The 26774-nt window shown below is 43.3% G+C and overlaps 2 protein-coding genes across 2 annotated transcripts; both read left to right on the top strand.

The window, feature by feature from the left end:
* Positions 1 to 618: 618 nt before the first annotated feature.
* TMEM183A (transmembrane protein 183A) lies at positions 619 to 8989 on the top strand. Its single transcript, XM_083444546.1, has 8 exons — positions 619 to 900; positions 999 to 1088; positions 2641 to 2793; positions 3594 to 3753; positions 5344 to 5524; positions 8048 to 8122; positions 8327 to 8482; positions 8699 to 8989. The coding sequence occupies exons 1-8, from the start codon at positions 837 to 839 to the stop codon at positions 8879 to 8881; spliced, it is 1062 nt and encodes a 353-aa protein (XP_083300672.1). The 5' UTR covers positions 619 to 836; the 3' UTR covers positions 8882 to 8989.
* A 2466-nt stretch (positions 8990 to 11455) lies between these two features.
* On the top strand, positions 11456 to 14308 carry LOC310679352 (putative G-protein coupled receptor 139). The gene is made up of 2 exons (XM_083444547.1): positions 11456 to 11624; positions 13013 to 14308. The coding sequence occupies exons 1-2, from the start codon at positions 11492 to 11494 to the stop codon at positions 13936 to 13938; spliced, it is 1059 nt and encodes a 352-aa protein (XP_083300673.1). The 5' UTR covers positions 11456 to 11491; the 3' UTR covers positions 13939 to 14308.
* Positions 14309 to 26774: the final 12466 nt, after the last annotated feature.

The raw sequence follows: 26774 nt of genomic DNA, 5'->3' as shown, positions 1-26774 counted from the left end.
TCACCCCTGAGCACTGGTCCTGTTAGCTAGGGATGATGGGAGTTGTAGTCCCAAAACATCTGGAGGGCCAAGTTTGCCTATGCCTGCCTTGGAGTAACTCTGTTTAACTTTCTGTAGAGGAGAGTAATAAAAAGATGTACATTTCATTATCTTGCCTATCATGCTGCAGAACACTTTAAAAAGTCGCTACTTAGAGGAATCAACGAAGTTTGCAACATTTCTTTCATCAGTGAGTGGTATGAAGTTATTGGATGGAGAAAGCGCCCAGAAGGCAATTCACAATATATTGGCGTTTCATCCTGAAAAAGATCTCTCAACAACTTTGTTAAATGGGGTCGCCTAAGAGTGATTTAAAGCTTAAGCTGAACAGAAATCTGACCGCAGTTCTTCCCGGAAAGTACAATCTATATACGGTGCCGCCCTGTCTCTTTGAAAGGGGTGCATTTGGGACGTAGGGCCGTGGGAAAGCCTTAAAAAGAGGAAGGACCCGTGGTGTTGTTTTCAAGAAGAGATATCTCATGAAAGCGCATCGGCGGCGACGGCGCCCAACCACTTTCCCCTCGGTGAGAAACTAGGCAACCGCAGCGAGGAGAAGCGAGCCGCGACTTTCGCAGGCTGATGACGTGACGGCTCGGCGTCGCGGCCCGATTGCGTCCGTCTCGCGCGCCGGGGCGCTTCTGGATGTCGCGAGAGTTGCCGGTAACGTCGGTTTACGGGGCCGGCCGCAGCGGGGATGGCTGAGGAGCTGCCTGGAGCCGACGAGCGAGGCTCCACGGCCTGGTTTTCGCCGAGGAAATGATGCCCCGAAACCGGCCAGTAACTGCGTCCACTTTGCCATGCGTAAACGCGGGGCCCGGAAACGTCTCAAGGCTCGGGCCGGCGACGTCTGCTTGGAGCGCGGTGAGTCGCTGAGGCCCAGTGCTAGTGACCGGGGCGGGGGGGGGGTGGAGTCGGCCATTATTGTTCCGGATCCTTAAACACTCGTTTTCTGCCTATAGTGACCGTAGCCGATTATGCGAATTCGGACCCCTCCGTGGTGAAATCCGGCCGCGTGAAAAAGGCTGTGGCCAACGCGCTGCAGCAGGAAGGTGAGTTCGGGCTTGAATGGCCCACGGAGGGTTTTCCCCCCGACCTGGAGAGTCGTTACAGAGGCTACTTAGAGCATGTTGGCATTAAAAAATTAGCAATATGTATTTTAGTGTCCAACGCTTTCGGGTGCCCTCTTGCCTTCCTCCACCCCCACCCCCCAAATCTCGTAAACACTGCAGGATTTAATTAGGTCCCAAGGTATGGTCTAATCATAGCACCTGGGACCACCACATTGCCCACCAGGACAAGACCTTAAGCAACTATATTAATTGTTTTCATCACTGTAGACTTGTCAGAGTAGGAGGCTCCATGTATCCTTGATGCATGTATATGTGGGCCTTTAGAACAGAAGAGTAAGCACATCCCTGTAATCTTTTCATTCTGAAGAAATGGTACACTCGCTATCAGAAACTTAGAAAACGCTGTTATAGGCTAAAAAACTATTAGAGCCCTGTAGTCAAATAACCAGATGGTTAGTATAAATCAATAAATAAAAGTCAGCTACTTGCTTTTATCATACCTGCTTTTTGGCCCCGTTACTTCTCTAAATGCACAAACATCTGAAGATGCAAATGACAGAATTTCTATATGCAGTCTAGATTGAGTAGTCCTATCCCCTCTCATGTCCCAAGTCCACAGTCCTCCAAATCTCCCTTCCACATTTTACGATTTATCTGGAAAATGCTTTATTTGGTTGTGTACTTTCTGCTGTTCAATTATTGTTTATGACTACCTTAAATATGTTTGTAATTATGGATTTTCTTGTTGTAATCTGCCTTGAGCATGGTTTTAACTATGGGAAGGCGGAGTACAAATAAAAACATGTATGTGTGTACACAACTTCTCCTCTAGGTGTAGGACAAACATATAGCATTCTACCAGGCCCATTTTCTTTTTGGCTTTTCTTATTTCTTCCTCCCCAACTCCATTTTTCAATCATCCATTGACTCAAGTTTCCTGCTTTTCAGACCACTACTCTCTTGCTTGCTTTCTGTAACCAGAATGTGTTATGAGCTAGCCTTCCTAAAACTCCTCTGTATACTAAGCAAACTTTTCTTTGATTCTTCTTGTATCAGTTTCCCTGTCACCTCTGAACTTTTCCCAAGCCCCATTCTCTCTTACCATATGTTCAGATTTCTCTTACTTAGTCTGTTGCTTGCTGTTCACCCTTCCTTCAGACCCGCTGCCTCTGGACTCCCTGTCTTGGCTTGCCTAATTCCCATTATAGCTTCCCTGCTCTTGACCTTCTCCTGTGTAAAGTTTTAATCAGAGCCAAACCGGTAACTTCCATTCCTTAGGGAATCTGGCCCGTAAACTAACTAGTTTACTTTGAAGCTGAACATTTTGTGCTACCACACTACTTCCAGCAATTGGAAATTTCACCACCAGTGCAGATAGCAAATCATGCTTGGTAAAATAGGCTCCATGTTGTTTTTGAAACTACCCGTTGGCTATTTATTTCTCCTCTAACAGTTGGATTACTAGGATAACATTCAGCATAGGCATTTGCCAGCTCTTGTATCTTAATATGTTTTTTCTTTGTGGTTTTAGCAAAATCACTTTGTGGTTTGGAAGCCTCTTATGTGCCTACTGATGAAGTGTTATCAGTGGCAGAATCTTGTGATAGTTGTGATGAAATGGATTCTAAGGATATCACCAATGATTCAATATTGTCTGGAAAAAAGAAAAGCAAGAGACATAAAGGTAAGAGCTGAGTTGATTTAATCAGTCATTCCCATTTGTCAAATTAATTACTTTGTGTGAGAGAGAGCTATATAGTTTCTCAAGTTTCTATCCTTATTTGGCATGCAAGCTTCCTTATTACTACCTCTGTAGCTGGTAAAAACCCTAGCCAAAAGCCATTGTAGACATGCTCCAGCCATGAAGCTTACTGGTTGAACTTGAGTCAGTTAATTGGCTACCAGAAATACGATCTTACAAGATGAAGTTGTTTGAATGGGCAACTCTTTATATTGCAGCTGACTATGCTGATAACTTCCTAGCACTTGCTGGGGAGCAAAGACTAACTGCCAGGTTCTTGATTGTAACATACTTGATACTGTACATTGCCTTGAGATGTGCGTGGAAGACGATTTTAAAAATTGAGTGTTTTAAAGAAATTCCCCAAACATGTAATCAATCAATCAAAACATTTATACCCTGTCCTGGTGCAAAAGCACCACTTGGGATGGCTTACAAAGTTTAAAACATCAGTAGTATAAAAATGATATTAAACAGTCAACCAAGGAAGTTGGGTACAACAATTAAAATCAAGCATAAAAACATTTATTAACCACATATGACAAAATCCTGCCAGAATAAAGTAGGCATTAATAATCAACCAAGAAAAGGGGCAATGGAGAGGGCCAACTTTACATCATGATGCAAGGTGTTGTAAATCTCACTTTGGAGCCTAGTTCTAGCAAAGCAATGTCCATTTCTTGCTAGCCTTGAAGACTTGATAGGATGAGTGTCAGTAACGGTTTTCCCCCCCTTTCCTTCAGATGATTCTGATGAGGTGATAGGCAAAGACTATCCCATTGATATTTGGTTGGTGCTGGCTTCCTACATACGTCCAGAAGATACTGTGAATTTTTCTCTTATCTGTAGAAAAGCCTGGATTGTCACTTGTACTGCTGCCTTTTGGACCAGACTTTATAGAAGGTATGACAATTTATAACTGTTTTTTTTGTCAGTAGTAATTCATCATACAGGAAGAATGGAGAATTGAACTGTAGGCTAGTTTTGATGCAGGATGTGGTCTGCAGTCCTCCCATGTGCATAACATATAACTGGCACACTGCATGGAGGTCAAATTAATGGAATTCTTTTCTTGCGCAGCAGTAGGGAGATATTATATGGCTCACTGGATTTTGACACAAAGCTTTGCATTGGCTTTATGAACGATGGACAAGAGAGCACACCAGTGTCTGCATCACAGGAAAGAGGCATAATTGGCTATATCTCTATGTTGACCAGCTGTGTTTTGTGTAGTACTCGCTTTTTTCAGCTTCTGCTAAAGTAACTGTAACTGTAAATATACTAATTGCTGTTAATATGACTGCACTTGTATTACTGTGTGAGGGAGGATATTATAATATAGGTGAGCAACACTTAGACAGTCTTTATCTCTTCCGCTGGCTTAGCTATTGTACTGTACTTTTGCTTTTACTTCTGCCTGTTCTTCTCTCAGAGCTGGAGAGAGAGGACGCCTGAATCCCTTTGTCTGTACGTAGTGTATAAATAAATACGTAGATTAGCTCTACAGTGTCTCACGCTTATTGCTGTGTTAAGCTAGAAGATTAGTGTGCATATATCACTTGATATATGTCACTGAAGTGTACTGGAGAAGAAGAGAAATGCCTATTCCAGAGCTGCGCATACCAGAAGACGCTTGAGTTTGGGGCTGCAGGGGCACCCCCAGGCTGTTTTCCAACAATCTGGTTATCAGATGTATATGATAAGTGGATGAATGAGAATGGGAAAAGGCATAATGACCTGGTACATTCAGCTAGTATTCCTTTTCAGTTTTTTTCTACATTAATCTTACTAACAAGATTTTTCATGTAGGTATGATCAGCATTTTTAGAATGCTGAACTATCTGGTTCTCCACTGTAAACCTGGACTTTGATTATGCATAGGTTGACGAATAGTACAGGAAAAAAATCCATGGTGGCGAACATTTAAAATAAATGTGATGGGGGGTGTTATAGGGTGGTATATGACTTTCATACTTGGAGCAGACCAAATAAAATGGTGAACTTTACTAACTTTAGTCCATTGATTTCAGTTTGACTTGTCAGATACCTGCCATTTTTAGTATTTTTCTGGGTTTACCTAAAAGGGCAGGGATGCTGAGGCAGATGGAACCTCCCTTCCCTCACCAACTGAGATACATGAGTGGGCTGCATGCGCTCTTCACATTAGTTTTAGTGAGGGTCATTGCTCTTCCACTTTTTTTATTAGGAGATGTTAAGATGCCTTGTGGAGTTCTCATTCTAATTCCAGTGTTGGCTTAGTGCTCCAATCCATAGATCTCTGACACACAACCAGGCTACATGAACATAACTTCAAATGAATCTATTCTTGACATTATGTGGAACAGATAGTTGATACTGGATTTGGAGAGGGTGTGGCCAAAAACAGAATACATCTCAAAAGGGGGAGCAAACTCTGTCTGAGAAACACTGGTTTAAGTAGTCTTTGCATGAAATTTAGTACTTGTCTTACGTGAATTTTTGTTTGCATTTTAGGCACTACAACAGAAATGCATCCCTTCCGGTCCGTTTACAGCCAGAGTCAGTGGAAAAGTTGTACTGCCTTCGTGCGTGTGTAATTCGGTCTTTGTACCATATGTACAGACCTTTTGTTTCTCAGGTAGCCAGGAATCCAGCTATCCCAGAAACTACACCAAGCACTCTCAAAAATTCAAAAGTAAGTTTGAAGAAATGTGCTCTTATCCAAGTGGTGTGGTGTTGTATTTCTGTTGAAGCAATGAAATGCATGTGTTTGAGCCCACTTCTCAACTCACAGTTTTGGACAGGATTTGTTTTTGCCAGCAGCACATTTGTGCATATTTACTTACTGTTTATTAAAGCCTTGGCTCTGGATTTCTGCGGGCATCTTATTCTATGAGTGCCTGATCTTTGACCTGCCAAAGCAGAAATTAAGATGTTTACTCTAAAAATACAAGATTAACATTTTCCTTGTCCATTGGCAATGTGTATGCACAACTAATATCTGTTTCAAAGCAGCTTGTACTCCCTTGTCAAATTTTTCTTTCCTAGGAGGTTGTGAGCTAGCCAGTTCCAATCTAATGGAAAAGAAGCATTGACATATTTGATTCTTCATGTTCACATCACAACGGCTTTGGTGTCCACAGCTAATAGTGCAGTCATACTAACAATCTACATCCTGTGTATTTGTAAATTAACTTTATAAAAGGAAATTAAATGTCAAAAATCTGTGTTGCAGTAACAGTTATGGTTTTGCTTAAATTCTGCAAGCGTAGGCATTTGCCATCAATCTTACTTCATTGCACCTTTGCATTATTGAAATGCAAGTTACGCATTTGTGTATATAGCAGTGTGTTTGCGCACTGTGCAGCCACAGAGCCTCTACACTTTGATTTGGGTATTCCTCATTTAGAGTCTCCTCTCTCTTACGGGAGATGACCGCATTGAGCATGCAAGGCAGAGGAACTTGGACCCTTTGGTTACTGAATCCAGATCTTGTATTTAATTTCCCTTTCTCTTTCCCAGTGTAGCTTCTGTGGGACACTGGAGCCGTTGTGGTGTCAGCAGAAGTTTGCCCTTAAGGACATCCCCACTGTTTGGAGCAGCAGGCCACATGGTACACATCTGAAGGGTAGGGCAGCTGACATGTGGATGACGTCCTCAGCCCCTTAGGAGGTATTCATGTGTTAAACTACTTTCCTCCTTGTAACTCATACCCAAGGCTGCTCAGAGGAGTGGGATAGTTAACAGGGGAGCATGCTTCTGACAAGCTATGAAGAGAGGCAAGTTTGCATGAAAGCTCCTTGCTGCATGCTTCTGAACTTAACTAAAATTTGGCTTGTGCATGTCTCCTTTATGAAGAATGAAGGTTTGATGCTTACAATAGATAGTTACTAGTGTAGGCTCTTATCTATAAAATACCTAGGACTAAAGGGAAGAATCACCCTTGAATAGAAGAGTGTCTCCCTCTTATTGTCTGTAAGAAGAATGAATCAGCAATTGTTGCCTTTGGACTTGGGTCTTTTTCTCTCATTTTTGGAGGGGATTGTTTAGTAATAATAAAAACTCAGCAGTTTACAAAAGATAAAACAGTAAAGTCAAGAAAAATACAACTCAACTTGAAAACATACACAAGTTAAAATACATAACATATTAAAATTACCTCAACTTTCTAAGCATCTGGATAGGCTTGTACAGTGGTACCCCGGTTTTCGAGGTTCTCAGAAGCCAAACATTTCGGTTTTTGAACACCGAAAACCCGGAAGTAATTGCTTCCATTTTCAAACATGCCTCGTAAGTCGAACGGCTTCTGCTGCATTGTTTTTTTCAAATTTCCCCATTGACTTTGCAGCTGCTATTCGCGCCTTGGTTGTCAAACAGTCTTCCGGAATGGATTACTTTTGACAACCAAGGTACCATGGTATAAACAGGAATGTTTTTAGCAGGCACCAGAAGAGTACAGTGAAGGTACATGCTTGATCTCAATGGGCAGGGAATTCCAAAGTGCAGGCTCTGCCGCATTGAACAATCAAGTTCTTACAAATGCAGAACAGGTAATATGTGGCACCTGCAGAAGGGTCAATCCTGCCAATCAAAGCAGTCATGGATGCATGTAGGGTTAGGTGATCTTGTAGGTAAACTGGTCCAAAGTTGTTAAGGGCTTTATATACCAATAATAACACCTTGAACCTGGCCCGCTAGCAAATCTGCAATCTGTAGATCTCTGAGCGTTAACATGCTGACAAGTCTTTAGCCCTGTCAGCAATCATTCTGCATCAACTGCACCTTGATAACTGCAAGTGTAGGTGTAAATTGTCCCATGTGGTTATAAACTTATCTACAGAATATATGCCCCTAACCTGAATGCACAACTATGTGCCCTGAAGCTTCAACTAATAATATACCAGTAGTTCATCTTATTGTCACTTTTCTGCTCTTGGTTTCTTTATTTTCAGGTGTTTCAATGTGAGTGCTATGTGCAAATAGCTATATTGCATGACTGGTTTGTGTCATGTTTGACACAGATTTCACATGTAATGTTTGGGGCAGAAGCATGTTTTAAGCTTTTAGCAAGTGCTATGCTGCCTCATAGCACTGTAAAAAAAATAACAATTTGATTCATGGGCAATGCAAAGTGTATTAATTTGACTATGTACAAACTGCTTTAAAGCTATAGTGTTGTTGTTGTTTTAAAAAGAAACCTTTCTCTTTTCTGCATCAGTGTCTGCTTTTCTGGTCTAAAAAAGTTGGTCGACAGCCTTCACTGTGGGAATTCAGCTTCAAATTCCAAAGGCAGGTATGAAAGCTAAACACCTTAGCAATTTCATGGATGTTATTTATATACCACAATATAGTAAAATAATAAACATAATATTAAACCACAATTAAAAACAGACATAAAAAGCAGCAATCGAAAATATTTCAGGAATAGTCTGCAGTTATGAAAGTTTATAGATATGGAATCAATTTCTAGCAAACTAATGGGCATATTTCTTTCAAGAATAAGTCTTTCAAGAATAAGTGTTTGAAACATCTTCAACCACCCATCCGGTACAAAGATGTCCACATGAACCCTGACCAAGACTGCTGTCTGCTGCAGATCACTACTCTTGATTTCATATATATTCCTATAGTCATGGGCATGACAGTTACATTGGTAAGTGTTAGAACTTCTGTACTTTTCAACCATAGCTTCAAAAATATGTCCTGTGCAATCTTTCTACCAGTATTGCTAGAAAAAAAATTTATATTGTGAGGATTTCCTCAAATGATAAAGCTTATTCTTAAAATTTGCACATTCAAATTCTATAGTAAATAGCGTTCATATTTGACAGGTCCAGATCTTAATGTTTCTGATTTATCTTATTTGCAGTTCACGATAAATGTGAGCACCGACATGAGGCACCACAGAGTGAAAATGGTGTTCCACGATTCTCCAGTTTGGAGTGGCAAGAAACACAGATTTGACCATGGAGTGCAAGTTGTAATGGACCCTGTGCACAGTGTGCGCCTTTTTGATTGGTGGCACCCACAGTTCCCTTCTTCATACACCTGAAAACTCTCAAGTAGTTTGTCATATGAACTGGAAAAAAATTGAAGAATCCTGGTTATATTTGTAGACTATATACTATATACCATCTCCATAAATGACTAAACTTGATAAGTCAAGTCTCTGTATTTGGTCAGCAATGGGAGGAATATTTTATGCTAAGGTTGCATAAGCACTTATGGAAGGCATTTTATGATCGGGAGGGGGGGGGAAGCTTCAGCTAAAACTTGTCTGGTGCCAATGAAAATTATCACCACCTTTATGAGAAAAGCCTATTGTTTCTATATAGAATGACAGTTCAGGTACTAGTGGTATATCCAAGTTAAAGTGATAGTTTCTGGTGATCTCTTTACAGCATACTTGGACTGGTGTGCTCAGTAAGGAAACTACAAGGACTGCAGGGTTATATATCCTCACCAGTCTTGATTACTCCTAGCAGCACTTACTCACTCTATGCCTTGGACATAGATAGTTCACAGACTACCTTTGTAGAACAAACGTGAAGTAGACCTGAGAGCTGACTTGCTTAAATGTGTGTCTTCAGAAGATACTGGCTGTAGTAGAAAGTTCTCTTTAGCTCGGTCTGCTTGCACATGCTATATAACTACTTCCCTGTGTACTGTACTTCAGGGAACTGTATAATTATCTTAGTCTCAGTTTTGCAGTAATTGGAGGAATGCTTACTACCTTGCTAGCTTATTAGGATTTCTTGGAGTAATTGGTCTATAACAAAGTCACTTCTGACTTGGATAATATACTAGCCAAAATACTGGAAAATTCTATAAGCAACTTGCTCATAAGGCTCCATTTTTCTTAGCTATAGAAAGAAGATACAATGTCACCAAAGTGTAGTGTTAGGGTAGACAGTTGGGCAAAACAAGTTTTAACATAATGTCATTGGGTTGTATTCACAGAACATTTTCCCCTTCTCCTCCCCCCGTACACCAATTAAATATGTTCTGTGGCTTTCCCTAATACTTTGAAGTATATTTTGGTTAGGGGGAGGGAAAGTCCTGTTGCCCAGGTGGAACTTGGGCTTGCACAGTTACTTAATTTAATACCACCCATTAATTGTAGAAATTATTAAACCTCTGCAAGTCTTGCCTCTTCCTCTTGAGCTATTCAACAGCGCAGGCCGATGAAGAGCCCATTGACAAGATGTGAGGAAGTAAGATAACACAATAAATATGTAGGAAATCTGCAACCTTTCATCTGGCAAATAGTGTCTCCCCCCTGTCTATTTAGCACCTTTGCTAAATGCTACTTGAGGGAGACCCTGCCTTTTCATATTCATGGTCATTACACTACACCTGAACCTCACTTCCTACCTATTTAGGTATCAAACAGGTGATGCATAGGAAGGAAAGGGGTCTGTGACTTGCATTAACAAGCCACAAAGTTAAAGGATAAAGAATTGAAGCTGGGAATTCAAATGAGATGGCTATTGTCTGGAAGTACTATCTCAGGCTTGGACAGTGCAGTAGTTACTTTGCTAACAAATTGAAGATGGGTTCTATTTGAATAGGAAACAGCTAAGAGCAGCAGATGTATGCAAGTGAAGGAACCAATGGGAAAATCACAGGCTAAGGAAAAGAAAGTGGTGTGGGAGCTAGCTTTAAAGGGAACCTGAATTTGCACTATCCCTCCCACTCGGGTGCAGCTCTTTTCTCCTTATATACACACACACACAGAGCACACTTGGTGGGCATTTTATGTATTCATTCAAAGCATTTATAGCCCACTCTTCAGCCAGAAAAACTGCCAGAGTGGCTTACAAGTAAACAGAAATAACATCTATATATAATCCTACTTTGAATACTGTTAAAACTCTATTATTATAAAGATCAAATTCAAACTACACATAACATGGTTTGAGGTGAAACTGGTGACTGGCTCAAGAGATTCTTGCACTTGCTGCTTCTCTTCACTGTGGTTTTGACTTCTACAACTCTTGCATTTATGAGTTTTTGAGTATGAGTTTTTGCAACGGCACGGTTTCCTCACATTTCCTTTTCTTGTATTTGATACCCCTATTTCAGTTCTCCTGGGACCTTTTATCTGATTATCACCTTAATAGTGGGAGGCTTTCTGCTTGGTGCGTAGTTCTTCTATATTGCAAAGATCAGTGTGTTTGGCTTTCCAAACAGAAGAACATTTCAGGTGTTGGTGTCAAGTGGCATTTGGCATTTTCTGAGTTAAAATTTTCCTTCCTCGTGAGCCATAAAACTGAAATACAAAAAGCAAATTCTTGTCATATGAAAGGCAATCAAAGTTGCAATAGCAAGAAACATGTTAAAGAGCAAAATCAGAGACAAGTGGGACAAATTTAAAACAAAATAAGGCTAAAATTCAATCATGAACCTAGAGCAGCATCCATCCTTTTTTTTGCCTGCACTAGAGAATTTACGGATATATCCATTACCTTATTCTACCACTTTAGTTGATCATGTTTAATTTTGTGCTCATAATCTTGTCTCTGTGCATATCCTCTCCTTTCATAACTAACCTGATAATAATTAACCTGAGATTTGTAGGTGCTAAATTAAATTAAGTTACTGATTATTTAAACAGATAGCAATTAGGAAGATAAACACAGGACAGTCCTGCCATAAGGAAATGCTGGACTGTCTTTTAACACTAGCAGACAAGACATTTGCCAGAGAACTGGATTTCAGAATGCCGTCAGAACACTGGATGGTAACACTAAATAAAGTGTTCTATCCACTTCTAGCAATAATCGGGATCCCATGTAAGTATGCTGGACGTAAGCAGCAATTAGAAATGTCTTCCAAAATTGGGCTGTCTTCCTGAGCAAGGGATGCAACCACAGAAGCAACAAAGATTTAATGTCTGGTAGAGCAACAGTCAGCGATGCGGGCGGGGGGAGGGGCTTCTCACTGAAAGGGGAGAAGAAAAATACAGTTTTGAATGAGGAGAGAAAAACAGTCCTTAAAGCTGGGTCATGCTTTAGAAGCTGCTCTCCCTCTTGTGCTCTTGGGATTTCTGACAGCCTGTATAATGTCTGTAAGTGATGCTCATGCAGTTCTTCCATCTTCTGACAGCCATTAGAGATGTTTACAAATCAGTATTCCAGCTGAGCCTGCTTTAAGCTTATTTCTCGGTGATCTTCAGCTGGCATATCAATACTTGCAACTGTCTTGAAATTTACTTCAAATGTGTTTACACTGATAGCATTGGAACCATTTAAAAATAATATGAGAGAAACAGTCATAGATGTTTTAGGATGCTGAATGATAATCTAAATAACTCTTCTTCCCAATTTGCAGGGGATAGAACAGGGTAGAATTTAGCTCCTGAAGGACCACCAGCGGCCTGAGAAAATTCTGTTGACTTACTCCACAGTTCTAGTGTCAGAACATAAAAAGTGCCTTTCTGCCAATGTATTCACACAAGGTGGTTTGGTATCTTTATTTTAGATACCTTGTGTGAGTACATTGGCAGAAAGGCACTTTTATATTCTGACTCTACAACTGCAGAACTTGTTGAAAAGCTTACTCGGTTGGATGCCAAATGCTGGATACAACCCCTTAGCATAGTGCCATGAAAGAGGAAGCACTATTGGCTTTATTTTCTCTTGGAACCTGGTCCTTGGCTGCCAGCTGAGCAATAGTTTACCCAACATGTACGATGGAGTTATCTGCAGTAGTAATTGCAATGGGGAAGCCAACTGAGTGAGCTGATGGGACAGTGTTTCCAAATATTTGAATTGCTCAGGGAGAAGGAAACAGCAACAGAATGTTTGTAGCTCAACATCTATGAGAGTGGAGAATGTCGTATGTTTGGGATCCATACTTCATACAGATTTTGGGGAGGTATGTGGAGAGTAAACGGGCTGCTAAACTGAGACGAGGTCCCTCAGTTGAGGTGAAGGGTAGCTGAAGGAATAAACAGAACAAGCAGATATAAGGGTTAGCAGAGGAAACAGGTCTAGGGAGCGGCAGAGTGGAGGGGACACAAGAAGACAAAAGTGTTGTGAAAATACAGGGCCAAGGCACAAAGCGGGTGGGGTCAGGGCTACACTGACGTGTATTAGGCATACGGTTTATTGATTAGAGGCTTCCAGGTACGGAATTTGGTCCTGGTTCTTGGGTTACATGGTCTTGTTTTTCATTGCAGCAAATATTATGACATTGTTCATCTTGTGGCGAAAGAACTGTCGTATTGCCCCTTCCAGTCGGTACCACCTCATGGCCATGTCCTTCTCAGACACAGTGGTCCTTGTTCTTTTCGTCCTCCTTGAGATGGTCACAGAACATTTCAGTGAAAGACCATTCTGGTACAGTGACCCCTGGTGTACCCTGCGGGATGTTTTCTGTTATGGTGCAGTCAACACTTCTGTCTGGCTGGTGGTCTCCTTCACCATTGAGCGCTTTATCACTATCAACACCTTCAGGCTAAAGATGAGAATCTGTTCTGCCAGGAACACACTGTATGCTATTGGTGTGATCCATGTGTGCAGCTACATTGTGGCCATCCCCCATTACTGGTCAAACTATTCGGCGGTGGAGAATGCTACAGGACTTTCTATCTGCAAGTATAACCCTAAGCTCTCCAGAACATACGTTGAAGCGCTTGTGTGGTTTCAGACTTCTCTGCTCTATATTATCCCATATACCATCATCTTCACCTTGAACAGCCTCATTCTAAGACAGATAATGCGCCATAACAAGGTGCACTGTCTCTCTCGAGAGGTGCTGCATAGATCCCCACCTAAAACTCACTTAGGGAAACCAAAAAAGAAGTCCGTTATCCTCCTGGTGACAGTTTCAATGACGTTTGCCTATCTCTGTACCACAAGGTTTGTTACCCAAATCATCATCAAGACCTGCTACTATGACATAGAAAGGAAAGATTACTCCAAGACCATAAACATTGTGGCAGATATAGGGACCATGCTGGAAATGACCAACACTGCTGCCAATATGTATCTCTATGCCTGCACCCAATCTGCCTTCCGAAGGGAGCTTATCCGGTATCTGAAGATCATCGTGCATCCCTGGCAAGCAAAAAGAAAAGCCCTACCTGTTGTTTTCCAGGCATAGAACAACATACCATCCAACAGAGATGTTCGGATACATCTATTTTGCAGCTGAGTCAGGCCACCTGAGCTCTGCCTTCAGTGCTCTTGCAAGTGGGAAGATGCAACTGGTTCCATGTCCCAATGGCTCACAGCTTCAGCCTACCTCGGTGCCTGCTTTTCAGTGACAGCAGCAAAGGCACCCAAATGGATGAGTTTCTCCCATGATTTTGAAAGAATTTGCTGGGCCATTACCAATCCACTGATACATATATTTTCACACTGCCTCCCATTATTTAAACAGCCTCTGCACATACACACACAGACACCACACGTACCAGCACCGTCTGCTTCATTTGATCACCAACCTCCTGCTCTTTCAGGCAGAGAGAAGGGTCTTTATTTGTGAACCGCCCTGAGATCTTTTGATGAATGGCAGTATATACGGTAAATGGAATAAATAATAAGTGCACTTTTAACATTTGCAGGGGGCGGGGAGTGCTGGCACTGCATACCCTTGCGTACCCCCAGAAAAGAAGCACTGAATAATAATAACTATAATTGTGCATTCTGTGTAGCTGAAGCCCAGCCTAAAATAGCAACAGCCCACTGCCTGAAGTAGCAGAAGCCGATAGCGCTGACTTTGCTTCTTGTAGAGAAATCTGTTTCTTCCTCCCACACACTACTAATAACCCTTACATTTGCTCAGTAATGTGCACCTTTCTGAATATAGCAGAATTCTACTGCTTAGTTCTGCTTTGCCTTGGTGTCAAATTGTGTACGGTAAAACGCTTGTCCAATCTTGTGGTGGGTTGGACATCTGTATCATTTCAGAGCCGCAATACAGATCTAAACAGCACAGCCCAGACACTGGAAGCAGAAATCATGGATTAAATGGCCGCCTCTCTGCCCTTGTACTTGATTCCTGTGAGATTTAACACCCACATGCTTTATTAATGCTGAACAAACATACAGGGAAGCGGGGAGGGAAATATATTTGTACTATCAGTTCCCCATACATTTAATTTCCTGTAAGACTGCCGTTCTTTCCTCTGTTGCCAGGAATATGCTTGCTGGGAAACACGAAGGAAAAGATGGTTATTGGCATTGTGAAAGGAAGGAAGAAGGGGTGTTGTTAGATACTTCAAAGAACCTGGCACAATTTGTAAACAGGGATGCAAACTTAGGCTTTCAGGGAGGGCAGGGGATGACAGATGCTGGTTCTCATCCTGAACTATGGGACATGAACAGGATTTTCTGCTCCCAGTACATATGTGGATTGAGACCTCTGCAAATTAAAGCGGTGAGTGGCTCAGTTCTCACTGGCACTGAGCTTTGCAGCATGCCCAGCAGCTCTGTAAGTATTTTAAAATATCTATCAATAAACAACATGTTTTTAAAAGGCAGCAAAAGTTCTGGGGCCTGGTGCAAGAGATCTAGAGGCGGGGGTTTTTTGGCAACAACATCCCTGAAGACATGTTCATTCTATGTATATCTTATGCTTGAAACAGCTGCTTTGCTCTTGCACAAAACAGCTGTATCAAAAATACAGCAGGAGTGCGGTGAGAGGGACCACCCACTGGAACATCACCAGACACATGACAAACCATCAACCCGCCCCCAAATGTGCTAAAGGTTTCCCCACCAGCAGCTACTGCAGATGTATCACAGATTAGTTTTGCTTAACAGTTTTTCTGTAGTAAATGGAAATCTGAATTAAGAGCACTGTTGCCAGTCAGTTTAAACAACACTTACCTAGATGGACCAGTAACTAGATGGACGAGTGACTAGGCATAAAGCTTACTCTGATGGGTCATTGGTATACAAAAACCCTAAAGGTCTCTCTCTCTTCATTTGGTACAACCTAGGGTTGGCATACATCCGGAATTTCCTTGACATAGCTGGAATACTGCAGTCGGAAGCAGTGTCCAGGCAGAAATCTCAAAAAATGTCCGGGAAAATCTGGATGCATGGCAACTCACGTTGACTCAGATTTGGAAACAAGTGAGTCTCTCTCAGTAAGAAATGCTTCGATGCGTAGGCAGATCTCAGCTGCAAGATGGATTGTCTAGGGAGGAAGAGCCGCTTGGATATCAGGCTGGAATTGTAAATCAGAAAGGGCTGTTATCCTCCTGGAAGACTAATTATGAGGCAGCGGGTCTGGAAAGTAAACGAGTGGACATTTAGACTGTATTTCACCGGAATGACAGGACGGAGTGTCTGCTCGAAAACATGATGGTTGGATTTGTGGACATATGAGAGAGCATTATAAAACCCACACAGAGACAAAATAAGACTGTTCCTTTTAATCCACTTGTGGAGAAAACTCGGAGGTGACAGAAAAGGAAAATGAATAAATGACAAATATGAGAAGATGGGACTGGAAAGAACATTGCAGTAAGGAAAGCAGCACGAATTTGGATCTTTGGATTCCTGACGATCAAGGAGCATGGGTACCCCCCACAAAAAAAATTTTAATTTGGAAAACATTTGGACTTTATGATGTGTATTGATATAATTTGGACTAATTGGTATGATATGTTTAATTTGGCAAATGGAAACTTAATAAAAATTATTGGGGGGGGGGAGTAGCTCAAAAACTTCTCTCTCTTTTTTTGCAATTTTACACTTTTGTGCCCGGATTTGCACCGGATATGGCAACCCTAGCACTACCTGTTTTGTTTTGTTTTGTTTATTTCTTAAATTTATACACCACGTTTTCCTGCAAGGAGCCCAAGGTGGCGTATATGGTTCTCCCCTCCCCACAACAACCCTGTGAGGTAGGTTAGGCTGAGAGACAGTGACTGGCCCAAGGTCACCTAGGGATATAGCAATATAGTTGGGAAGGAACTTAATTTAAAAGAGAGAGAGAGTTTTTCAAAACAACCCATTGCGGGGGGTGGGGGGGGGGACAATAACCAACAACCACTTGCTTAGCTATCTAGAAAATGCACCAAATTATCTTGCATTCCCTAACATAACTTACTCCTGAAGGTCAGGCCTGTAAATGGAGGAGCCTAGAATGTGCCCCCTGATCATGACTTTCTCTGGATTAGTGGACAATGTGATGCCTAGTCTTCTTCCTCTTTACCTCGTGCTCATTCATTTTATTCTCCTGACTGCACTCCCAGACAGGCTGGGGAGCTTGAATAATGGATAGGGGTAAGGTCAGCTGTAACCTGATTCAAGGGTGCTGCATTCCTCCAGAGTCTCTTTCCAGCTTTCATCTTATCTGCTCTTATCCCTACTTTTGTGGGATCAGGTTAGTCTATTGTCTTTGTGAGTTCTAGTGAAGGAGCAGACTGAGTGCTTAGGGCTGCAACATGATGCTGCCTCTAAACCGTCACTCACTCAAACTGCTCCTGTGATGCATGCCAAAACAGCCCTGGAGGCTGGAGAATTCCTGGAGGCTGCCGAACTGCATTTCTGAACATTCCTGGCAGCAACACCCAAAGGCCCAGTGGGAAAAATTGAAGTTCAGGAGCTCATCGTGGCAGCCTTCATAGCTGCGCTTCAAAGGTAAGTCCCAAAATGCAAGCATGATCCACTCATGCATGCATGCATATAAATCACAAATAAACAATTTATTATTATTAATAATAATTTATAATTTATATCCCACCCATCTGGCTGGGTTTCCCCAGCCGCTCTAGGCGGCTCCCAACAGAATATTAAAACATGATAAAGCATCAAACATTAAAAACTTCCCTAAACAGGGCTGCCTTCAGATGCCTTCTAAAAGTCTGATACAGTAGTTTATTTCCTTGAAATCTGATGGGAGGGTGTTCCACAGGGCAGGCACCACCACCAAGAAGGCCCTCTTCCTGGTTCCCTCACAGCGAGGGAACCACCAGAAGGCCCTCAGTGCTGGACCTCAGTGTCCGCTCTGAACGATGGGGGGTGGAGACACTCCTTCAGGTATACTGGGCCGAGGCTGTGTAGGGCTTTAAAGGTCAGCACCAACACTTTGAACTGTGCTCGGAAATGTACTGGGAGCCAATGTAGGTCTTTAGAGACTTGAGACAGCCATGCTGAAATCCTTCACTCCATGGTGTTAGAATCAAGTTGGTTAGAGTGTGGTGGTAATGCCAAGGTTGCAGACTCGATCCCCATAAGGGACAGTTGTGTGGCATTGCATGGGGTTGGACGAGGGTTCCTTCCAACTCTATGATTCTAAGAAATGGGTCTGCACCTTCACCAAGGCTGAATAATTTTTTTACTAGCAGCGTCCAGCAGGGAGGGGTGCAGTGCAAGCACATGGACTAGAGCACTAAATGAGCTCCACCAGTGTATCTGGTCACCATTCCCTCCACCTTGCCCCTCCTGGTAAGCAGCAGAAACTGCTGCAGGGAGACCAGGTGCATGGCAGGGCTCCACTGGACCATGCACTGCTTGTTTCTGCAGTTTTTGATAGACCCTACATGAAGCATGGGACGCGGGTGGCGCTGTGGGTAAAAGCCTCAGCGCCTAGGGCTTGCCGATCGAAAGGTTGGCGGTTCGAATCCCCGCAGCGGGGTGCGCTCCCGCTGTTCGGTCCCAGCGCCTGCCAACCTAGCAGTTCGAAAGCACTCCCGGGTGCAAGTAGATAAATAGGGACCGCTTACTAGCGGGAAGGTAAACGGCATTTCCGTGTGCAGCTCTGGCTTGCCAGAGCAGCAATGTTACGCTGGCCACGTGACCCGGAAGTGTCTCTGGACAGCGCTGGCCCTTGGCCTCTTTGAGTGAGATGGGTGCACAACCCTAGAGTCTGTCAAGACTGGCCCGTACGGGCAGGGGTACCTTTACCTTTACATGAAGCATGCCTGCACATCCTCCGTGAGTTCAGTTCGGCAGTTTGGAGGAGAACTGGAGAATGTTATCCGTGCAAACCAGAAGATTATAATAACTGCTGCATTGCACTGGTGACGAAGCATTTGAGCAGGGCCAGCCCCGTCCATGAGGGGTGAAGCCGTTGCCTCAGGACTGCAGGCTCCAGATAACTGGGAGAGCTGACTGATCCATCTGCTGCACATGTCAGCCCCTCCTCCTCTGCACACGCACACCCACCACTGCTTCCTCCCTTGAGTATCTGTTGCAGTTGGCAGGTGGTGCACAGCAGAGGAGGAGGAGGAGGTGGCTGCTGTGAGGGGGCACATTTTCCTCCAGCAGCAACAGCTTGTCCTGTATTCCAATCTTACAGGCATCACTGGCAAAATACTGCTCCAGAAGATGGCGCCATTGCTCCTACTATGAAAAATAGAATTCGTCTCACTGAGGGAATTTCCTTCCTCATTTACAACTCTGCATGGAGACGCTCCCTCACATGGCTTTCTATGTCTTTTACTTACCGTATATTGTTGGGCAGGCATCGAGGAGGAGGAGGAGGAGGAGGAGACTGGGTCCTGTGGGACTCAAGGACCCCAAAATTGTTAGCCCGCTCCATCCCCTGTGCCAATCTAATTAAGAGCCAAAGGAAGAAGAGTCTCCAAAGGGCACTGCTGTCCCAAAACCTATTTATTTACATTTATACTTTCTCACCTTTCCTCCAAGGAGCTAATGTGGCACGCAAGGTGTTTTCCCACCCCTTTCCCCTCCCAACAACCCTGTGAGGTAGGTTAGACCGAGATACAGTGACTGTCCCAAGGTTGCCCAGTGAGCTTTATGGCTGAGTGGAGATTTGAATCTGTGTCTCCTGCACCCACAGCTCCACAAGGGACTGGGTCTTCCCTGGGATTCACCCACGGTCGTGCCAGGGTGATTTTGAGAAACAGCTGTCCCCACAAATGCAAGTTGTGGGATACTGTTGGTTACTCCTGGGATCTCTTAAAGATATGGCTCCACTTTTCAGAGAATGCAAGTAGCCATAAAGCAACGAGGTCTGTGTGGAGTTGGGTCTCTGCATTACTGCTTCTCTCCCACTCGAGTACAGTCGTTTAAAATATATTCCTTATCTGAGATGGTGCTTGCATGGAAGAATGGGGCAATAATCAATCACTTGGGATTGACTTCGTTCTCCGACTGCTTCAGCTAAGTACGTAGCAGCCACTCTGTTAGCTGTGCAATATAGAACCACAACCAATTACTCAATCTTGCTTTGTGGCTGGGGCTGGAAGGAATACTCCTAAGTATTCAGGGTCATTTGAACATCTTTTAAAAACGAGGCAGGTAATATATAGAGTGCATATGTTAAGTGACTGTGCAGCTTAAGTGACTTTTCATACATTCACCAATCTATCCATTTGTCTGTCTGGCTCCAGGCAAGTTTAGTCTATAATCTGAGGTGACATTTGCAAGCTTCTCTTTGCAACCAGCAGGAAGAAAACCCTGTTAAAAAGTCCTTTAGAGTCATACAGGCTTTCAGAAGCACTTGAGACTGGGACAGTTCAAGGCTGCCACCCTAGCCTGCTTAATTGTCTCTGAATATCTTTGGCCTTTCATTCTTGTCTGGCGATCATAGGGCGTGAGCATTGTGGTGTTTTTCCAGGAGCTAGTGCTGTAAACTGATCCTTGCAATTTGGTTCTACAGTGACTCTGTTCACATAAAAGTAAGTGCTTCCTCTCAATTGTCCAGGCAACTGGGTCATGTGAAGCAGACAAGGCAGTTTCATTAGGCAACAGCAGATGGCCAGCTGGAAATGTTTACGGGTAAGCCAGCCTCCTTGATATGTATGAATTGCCTTTCTAATAATGGCTTTGTGTGTGCGTACATTTTAATAGATTTATATTTTGGTTTTTAAAACCACACAAGTGGGGGACAGTGTCACATTTGATTTCCGAAATGTTTGTGAAGATTAAATACGCACTGTTTCAGAAATTAAAGCAAAGATCCCCCTTCTTTCTATTGTTTTGTTGAGTACAGTTAGGGAGACTGGAAATACAAACAACTGTCATCTCAGTGACATTTGACTTTAAACACCCACCTAGTTTAAGGGAAGTTTATTTCATCAAAAGCCGCATGGCCGGAAAGATCTGCGGCACTAACACACTAACACCACAGTCATTGAACAGCGCCACTTGCTCCTTTACCGTAAAAGAAAGGAAGTTCTCAGGCCTGTAATATCACAAAAGGAAGGGGCGGAGGTGAGTCTAAAATAACTCATGTCAGGAAGTTTAATACAGTACACAGCAAGAGATCAGCCCTGCAGGCATTCCAAAACAAGATGCTGACAAGCCCTTTCCAGGTAAGTTACAATTTCATTCAAGAGAAGCAACAAGGACTCATGTGGCACATTAAAAACCAACAAATCTACTATGGCATAAATTTTGTCAACTGCAGCCCAATTCCTCAGAGTCATGAAGTGTTCTGCTAGGTTCCAGGAGACTAACACAGCTTCCCCCTGGAAACGATTCGACAAAAGGGGATGCAACACAGAAATAAGACTCAACATGCAACTACATCACTTTTGGGTTTTTTTTGAAACCAGTTAAGGTATTTGCCAGGTTACAAAGCAGCACTAGCTGTCACAAGAAGTCTGATTTTTTGCAATGTAGATCAAATGCCACACACACAAAAAGAGAACAAAAAACCTTTAAACCCTGTCTCCGGATCTCTGGCTAGGAAATACATTTTTTATGTCGGTAGGGGTTTTTTTCCCTGCTAAGTGTATTCTCAGCCATTTAAACTTTTTCAAGGCATATTTCCTGTATTTTTATTGCTGCTGTGTGTGTGTGTGTATAAAATATATAATTGTGTTGTGCTTTTAAGTAGTTGTTAACTGCCTCAAGTGGTGTACGGACACCAGAAGGGTGGCACAGAGCTCTTAAACAATATAAAACAATAATTAAAAAGGTGTGGTAGGCATTGCTGGTTTGCAAAAAGCTCATTTATTCTGTGGCTCTGAATTATGAAAGATGCCTGATTCTGTCAGAAATATGATGAAGTAGATTATTTATGCATCCTGATACCTCCAAACTCCAGTGTGAAAGAGAAGAGTTTAAGCCCAACTGGGTCAATGTTGCTGGTGATGAGCACATGGGATTTAAGCAGGATTTTGCATGATGAGGTGTTGATTGGTCACTGTGCTGCACTTCCTTGATTGTCAAGCCGTTTTAAAAAAACAAGCACATTTGATATCATTTGCTCTTATGCTGTCCCTCGTTCTGACTGTTGTTCTTGCCAATCTCTACATTATGTTCATGGTTTCGTGATGAAAATCGCCTCACTTCTTACCTCCGCTGTGCTTGACTTGACAGCTGCCTCCTTTGAAACAAACTTCCCCACCCATGCTTTGTACCTAATTCAGTTTACTGAAGGTGCACTCAGTGATATAACCGATAAGAGGGTGCAAATGCATATTTGCAGAAAAGATTTTCCAGGTCTCTGACGCAAATTCACAGCAACCCGTGTGCAGTTTTTGCCATGGCTTGTCAAACAATCCTGAGCCTTCTTTCAGTTTTAACAAATGTTACATTACTCTATGCTATAGACTTGATCTGGTTGGATATATTACGCTGAATAACTGAGCACGGGACATAATAATGGCTTCTTCAACTGCATCAGATGGCTGGATGAACACAATGTGGGGGGGGGGGGGTTGCCACCCCTCTCAGCTCCCCTAGGCAGAGTTTGGTGAAGGGTTGGGGGTGGAGCTAGTGAGCAGAGTTGTTTCTGAAGGCACATAAAAAGTAAATGCAGCAGTCTTGGTCCATGTGGGGGGAGCGGAACCATGCATGTAGCCAAGGGGGGGGCAGGAGGGCAGCTGCCCCCCCCCGATCAAGTAAAACAATAGAAATATTTAAGTAACTGACCAATCACTTCAGTTCTGCCCCCCCAACAAAAGTCCTGCCCCCCAAAAAAATTTTGGCTACGCTCATGAGAGGAACCCTCCAAAACCCACAGTTGACCAGTACCTTTATTAAAACCAAGTAAACTGTCATGAAATAGTGGTATGTGGAGATGAGGACAAAGGAAAGAAGGAAGGAATGCTTTTCAAAAAAACAACAACAACCCACCTCAAATTTCCTGCTTTGTGCATGATGTTGCTTGTTCTGGAGAACTTGAAGACATGCCACCATTTGGGGCATTTTGGTTGGTCCTTATAAAGGTCCTTGCCTATTTGTAGATTTTACAGCGGGTCTGAGGGCACAGCCCAATGAGTTTTGGTGAGCCTAGGAGGAGCACCCACGTCTCCAGCATATTTGGGCAGCACTTTGAAGAATTCAGCACAAAAGGTGCATATTTACCATAAATGTACATCTGTTTTTAAACACTGCTATAAAGCGGGGTGGGAGGGGGGCAGCCTTGTCCCTTTCTTTCCTGGCAAATGGCCTCAAGCTGGTTGACAGCAGCCGGGAGGGGGGACAGAGGGGGGGGGAAGAGCACAAAATACTTACTGTGCCAGTTTTTTGTGGTTGCTTGGCAACTAATTCAGACGTTTGTTTTTCTGTTATATTGCTCACCTTTTGGATTATGTACGTAGGTAATTGGATCTCTTCACCACCACATGCTCCTCATTTATAACTTGACCTTGCTGGTTTTGCTGACATGACTCACAGGAATGTCAATTTATGAATAGGCAGTTGAGGAAGCTTTGAACTACAAGGTTACCCCGTGTAGAAACAATAGCCGCCAAGCTGGAACAGGTACCTGGGAGATTACTCAGACCTACCCTAATCCTGTAGCAATGTCAGAGAGACAGTGCCAGAAGCTCTGCAGGAAGAGAGAAATAGAATTTTTAAAACCACCTTCTTGGATTTCCTCACCACCACCTAAGCTTCATACTGTTGCATACCTCCTCCGTCTCTGAGTAGTGCAAGATTTCAGGGTTTCCAAACTCAAGGTTTGTGTTGCCCTTTGGGAGGCACAGCAGAAACTGGGGTGTCTTTATGAAATATGGTTTATTTACACATATATATAACCTGAACCTACGAAGGAGGGGTTCACAGCATCAGTAGCCCCAAAAGGTCTTGTTTCTCCCATAGCCACAGCCTTGGACTCCAGCAGAAATCAGCAGACTCCAGCAGAAATCTACTGGAAGGGCTGCCTAGTGGCTCCAATGCGAAACAAAGATAAGAGCAGGAGTCTTGAAGCTGTTCATCAATGGTTAACACCTAATGAGCAGACTGAGAAGCCATGGGCAAGTCACTTGCAAGTCACTTGCTCACAGACTTGCAAACCTGCCACTTTTCATTTGTGATATATAGTGTGCATACTCTATTCTTCTGTGGTCTTTCTAGTCTGGACTGGACCTGGTACCATCTGCAAGCCTAGCTGTGCCGTGCCACTGAGCTGCAGCCTTTCCCCAAAGCTTTGTAAAAGAAAAAAGACTAATGAGCTATAAAACTAGTCCACGAGAACGGGTTTGATCTAGAAAGCTTTGTTACCTCTGTCCCAAAACAAAACAAATTCTGGTGGAAAGTTGTGCAGCCCTTGGAATTACAAAGAATGCTTGTCAGCTGGAATAGAAATCTCAACCCAGAACAAGAATATGCTTTAGAGCAGATTCCCAGCGTAAGCAGATTGAAAGAATAAATAGAGTTTACTCATTATGCTACAGGGCCCTACTACCGCTCATGACATTTCTGATTCCCTCGCTTTCACTTATTCATCTCCAGAATGGAAGTTGTGACTCACATTCTCAACCAGCCCACATTTGCTTTCCATGCTGCCGCTTCTTCTTTCCGGTGAGATAACAAGAACTGTATTTGTTCCCAAACATTTTGTAAAGGAATCTCTGGAGGCGGGTAGGGAGGGATACTTCCCTGGAAATGCAATGAAATTGCACAGAGTATATGAGAAAAGAGCTGCCTTTGGCGCTCAGGAGAGGTGTCAGATCAGAATGCAAGAGGCAGTAGGAGTGCTATGCCTTTGTGGCAGAGGCCCAGGGGCCTCACTCTGCAGAATGAGTAGGAGGGTCCTCAAAACAAGGTACACAGCAGACTGGCTCATCACACTTTGAAGAAAGCGATATAACGCACATTACCATGGGGGGTGGGTGAAGACCATTTAAGAAAAACAAAACACATTAGCATCTAAAGAGTCTCCTCCTATTATGTCCAGAGTCTACACACACCGTTGATTTAAAGCATCCACAAAGAATCCTGGGAATTGTAGTTAAGGATGCTGGGAACTGTAGCTCTGTGAGTGGTGTACTATAGTTCCCAGGATTCTCTGGGATGGGGCTTTAAATACACATCATATATCTAAAGTTCATTTACAGCAGACTCTGTCCCTGACCCCCATTGGCCTAGCCTGAAACCCCCCCACCCCCGCTTGCGTAAATCAGAGTGGCAGCTGCCCACATGGAACAGAATTAGGCAACCCATTGAAGTAATTTAGGAGGGGATCTAGGAGTGATTTGGAGTTTTAAAATGATTTATTTGTTGCACAATGTTAGTATTTCTATGCTAAATTTCAGATACACATATATGCTGTTTTTTTAAACAATACAAGCAGTGTTAATTTTGGAAATGCAAGTGTGGGGAGAAGCACTTTCTTTTTGCTTTAGACCAGCTTATCGTTTGTCTCTCGGTGGAGGATCTCCTTCCCCATATTTTTTCTGGTCTTGAGGGCACGCCAGGAAAGTAGCAACTGCGGTCTCTTTAAATAGTTGCTTTCGGATGTGCTCCCCCACCTTTTCAACCCTGCTGTGAGCAAAAGGGCTTCCTCCCAGCACGCGCAGAGCATGGCTGCCTCCACAGAGGAGGATGGTAGCAGGAGTCCTGGGGACAGCACAGGCAGTCAGTCAGTGGGCGGCTCAGGCTGGGCTAATCGCTCAGGAAGGAGTGGAGTCCGGAGGAAGCAGAAACAGATGCTTGATTGAACAAAAAAGGCGAGGGAGGGAGATGGATAAATAAGAGAAAGTGTAAACAAGTGCTGGACAGGTGAATTGAGTCCTATTCGCCCACGCATCTGCCGCTATATAAATATTACAAAAAGTGGCCAGCTCCCTTTGTGGTGGTTCCGGTCCTGCTTAGATTGCCGTTTCCAGAGGGGGATTCTCTCCAGCCCTGTGGAGCTTTCAGTGTGGGGTTCCTCAGGGTTTGATTTTATCCCTCATGCTGTTTAACATCAATATGAAACCACAGAGTGAGCTTATCCAGAGTTTTGGAGTATCTGGTCAACAATATGCAGATGACACACAGCTCTGCTTCTCCTTTACATCTGCAAGTGTGGCTAGTGGATGTGCTGGACTGTTGTCTTACCTCAGTAATGGACTGGATGAGAGCCAACAAACTGAAGCTCAGATGGTGATGATCATGATTTATATACCGCCCTTTACCCAGAGGTCTCAGGGAGGTTCACCTAAAAGGATCACAGTACATAAAATTAAAATAAAAGCAATAACCCAATACAGTGGTACCTCAGGTTACATACGTTTCAGGTTACATACGCTTCAGGTTACAGACTCCGCTAACCCAGAAATAGTGTTTCAGGTTAAGAACTTTGCTTCAGGATGAGAACAGAACTCGTGCTCTGGCGGCGCGGCAGCAGGAGGAGGCCCCATTGGCTAAAGTGGCACTTCAGGTTAAGAACAGTTTCAGGTTAAGAACGGACCTCCGGAACGAATTAAGTACTTAACCCGAGGTACCACTGTAATACTCCCCCCCAAAAAGAGCCACATCTAAAAGGGTATGGGATGTTGATCAGGTCAACCAAAGGCCTGGTTAAAAAGGAACGTTATTGCCTGGGGCCAAAAGGTGTATAGTGAAGGCACCAGGTGAACTTCTCTGGGGAGAGCATTCCACAGACAGGGAGTCACTGCAGAGAAGGCCCGTTCTTGTGTTGCCACCTTCTGGACCTCTTGAGGAGACGGCACATGAAGGAGTGCCTCAGAAGATGATATCAGGATCCAGGTAGGTTCATATGGAAAGAGGTGGTCCTTGAGGTATTGTGGTCCTGAGCCATTTAAGGCTTTATAGGTCAAAACCAGCAATTTGAAT

This window comes from Podarcis tiliguerta (assembly GCF_965153285.1).
Source record: "Podarcis tiliguerta genome assembly, chromosome: 6".
Lineage (NCBI taxonomy): Eukaryota > Metazoa > Chordata > Lepidosauria > Squamata > Lacertidae > Podarcis > Podarcis tiliguerta.
This window is presented reverse-complemented; position numbering and strand designations above follow the sequence as displayed.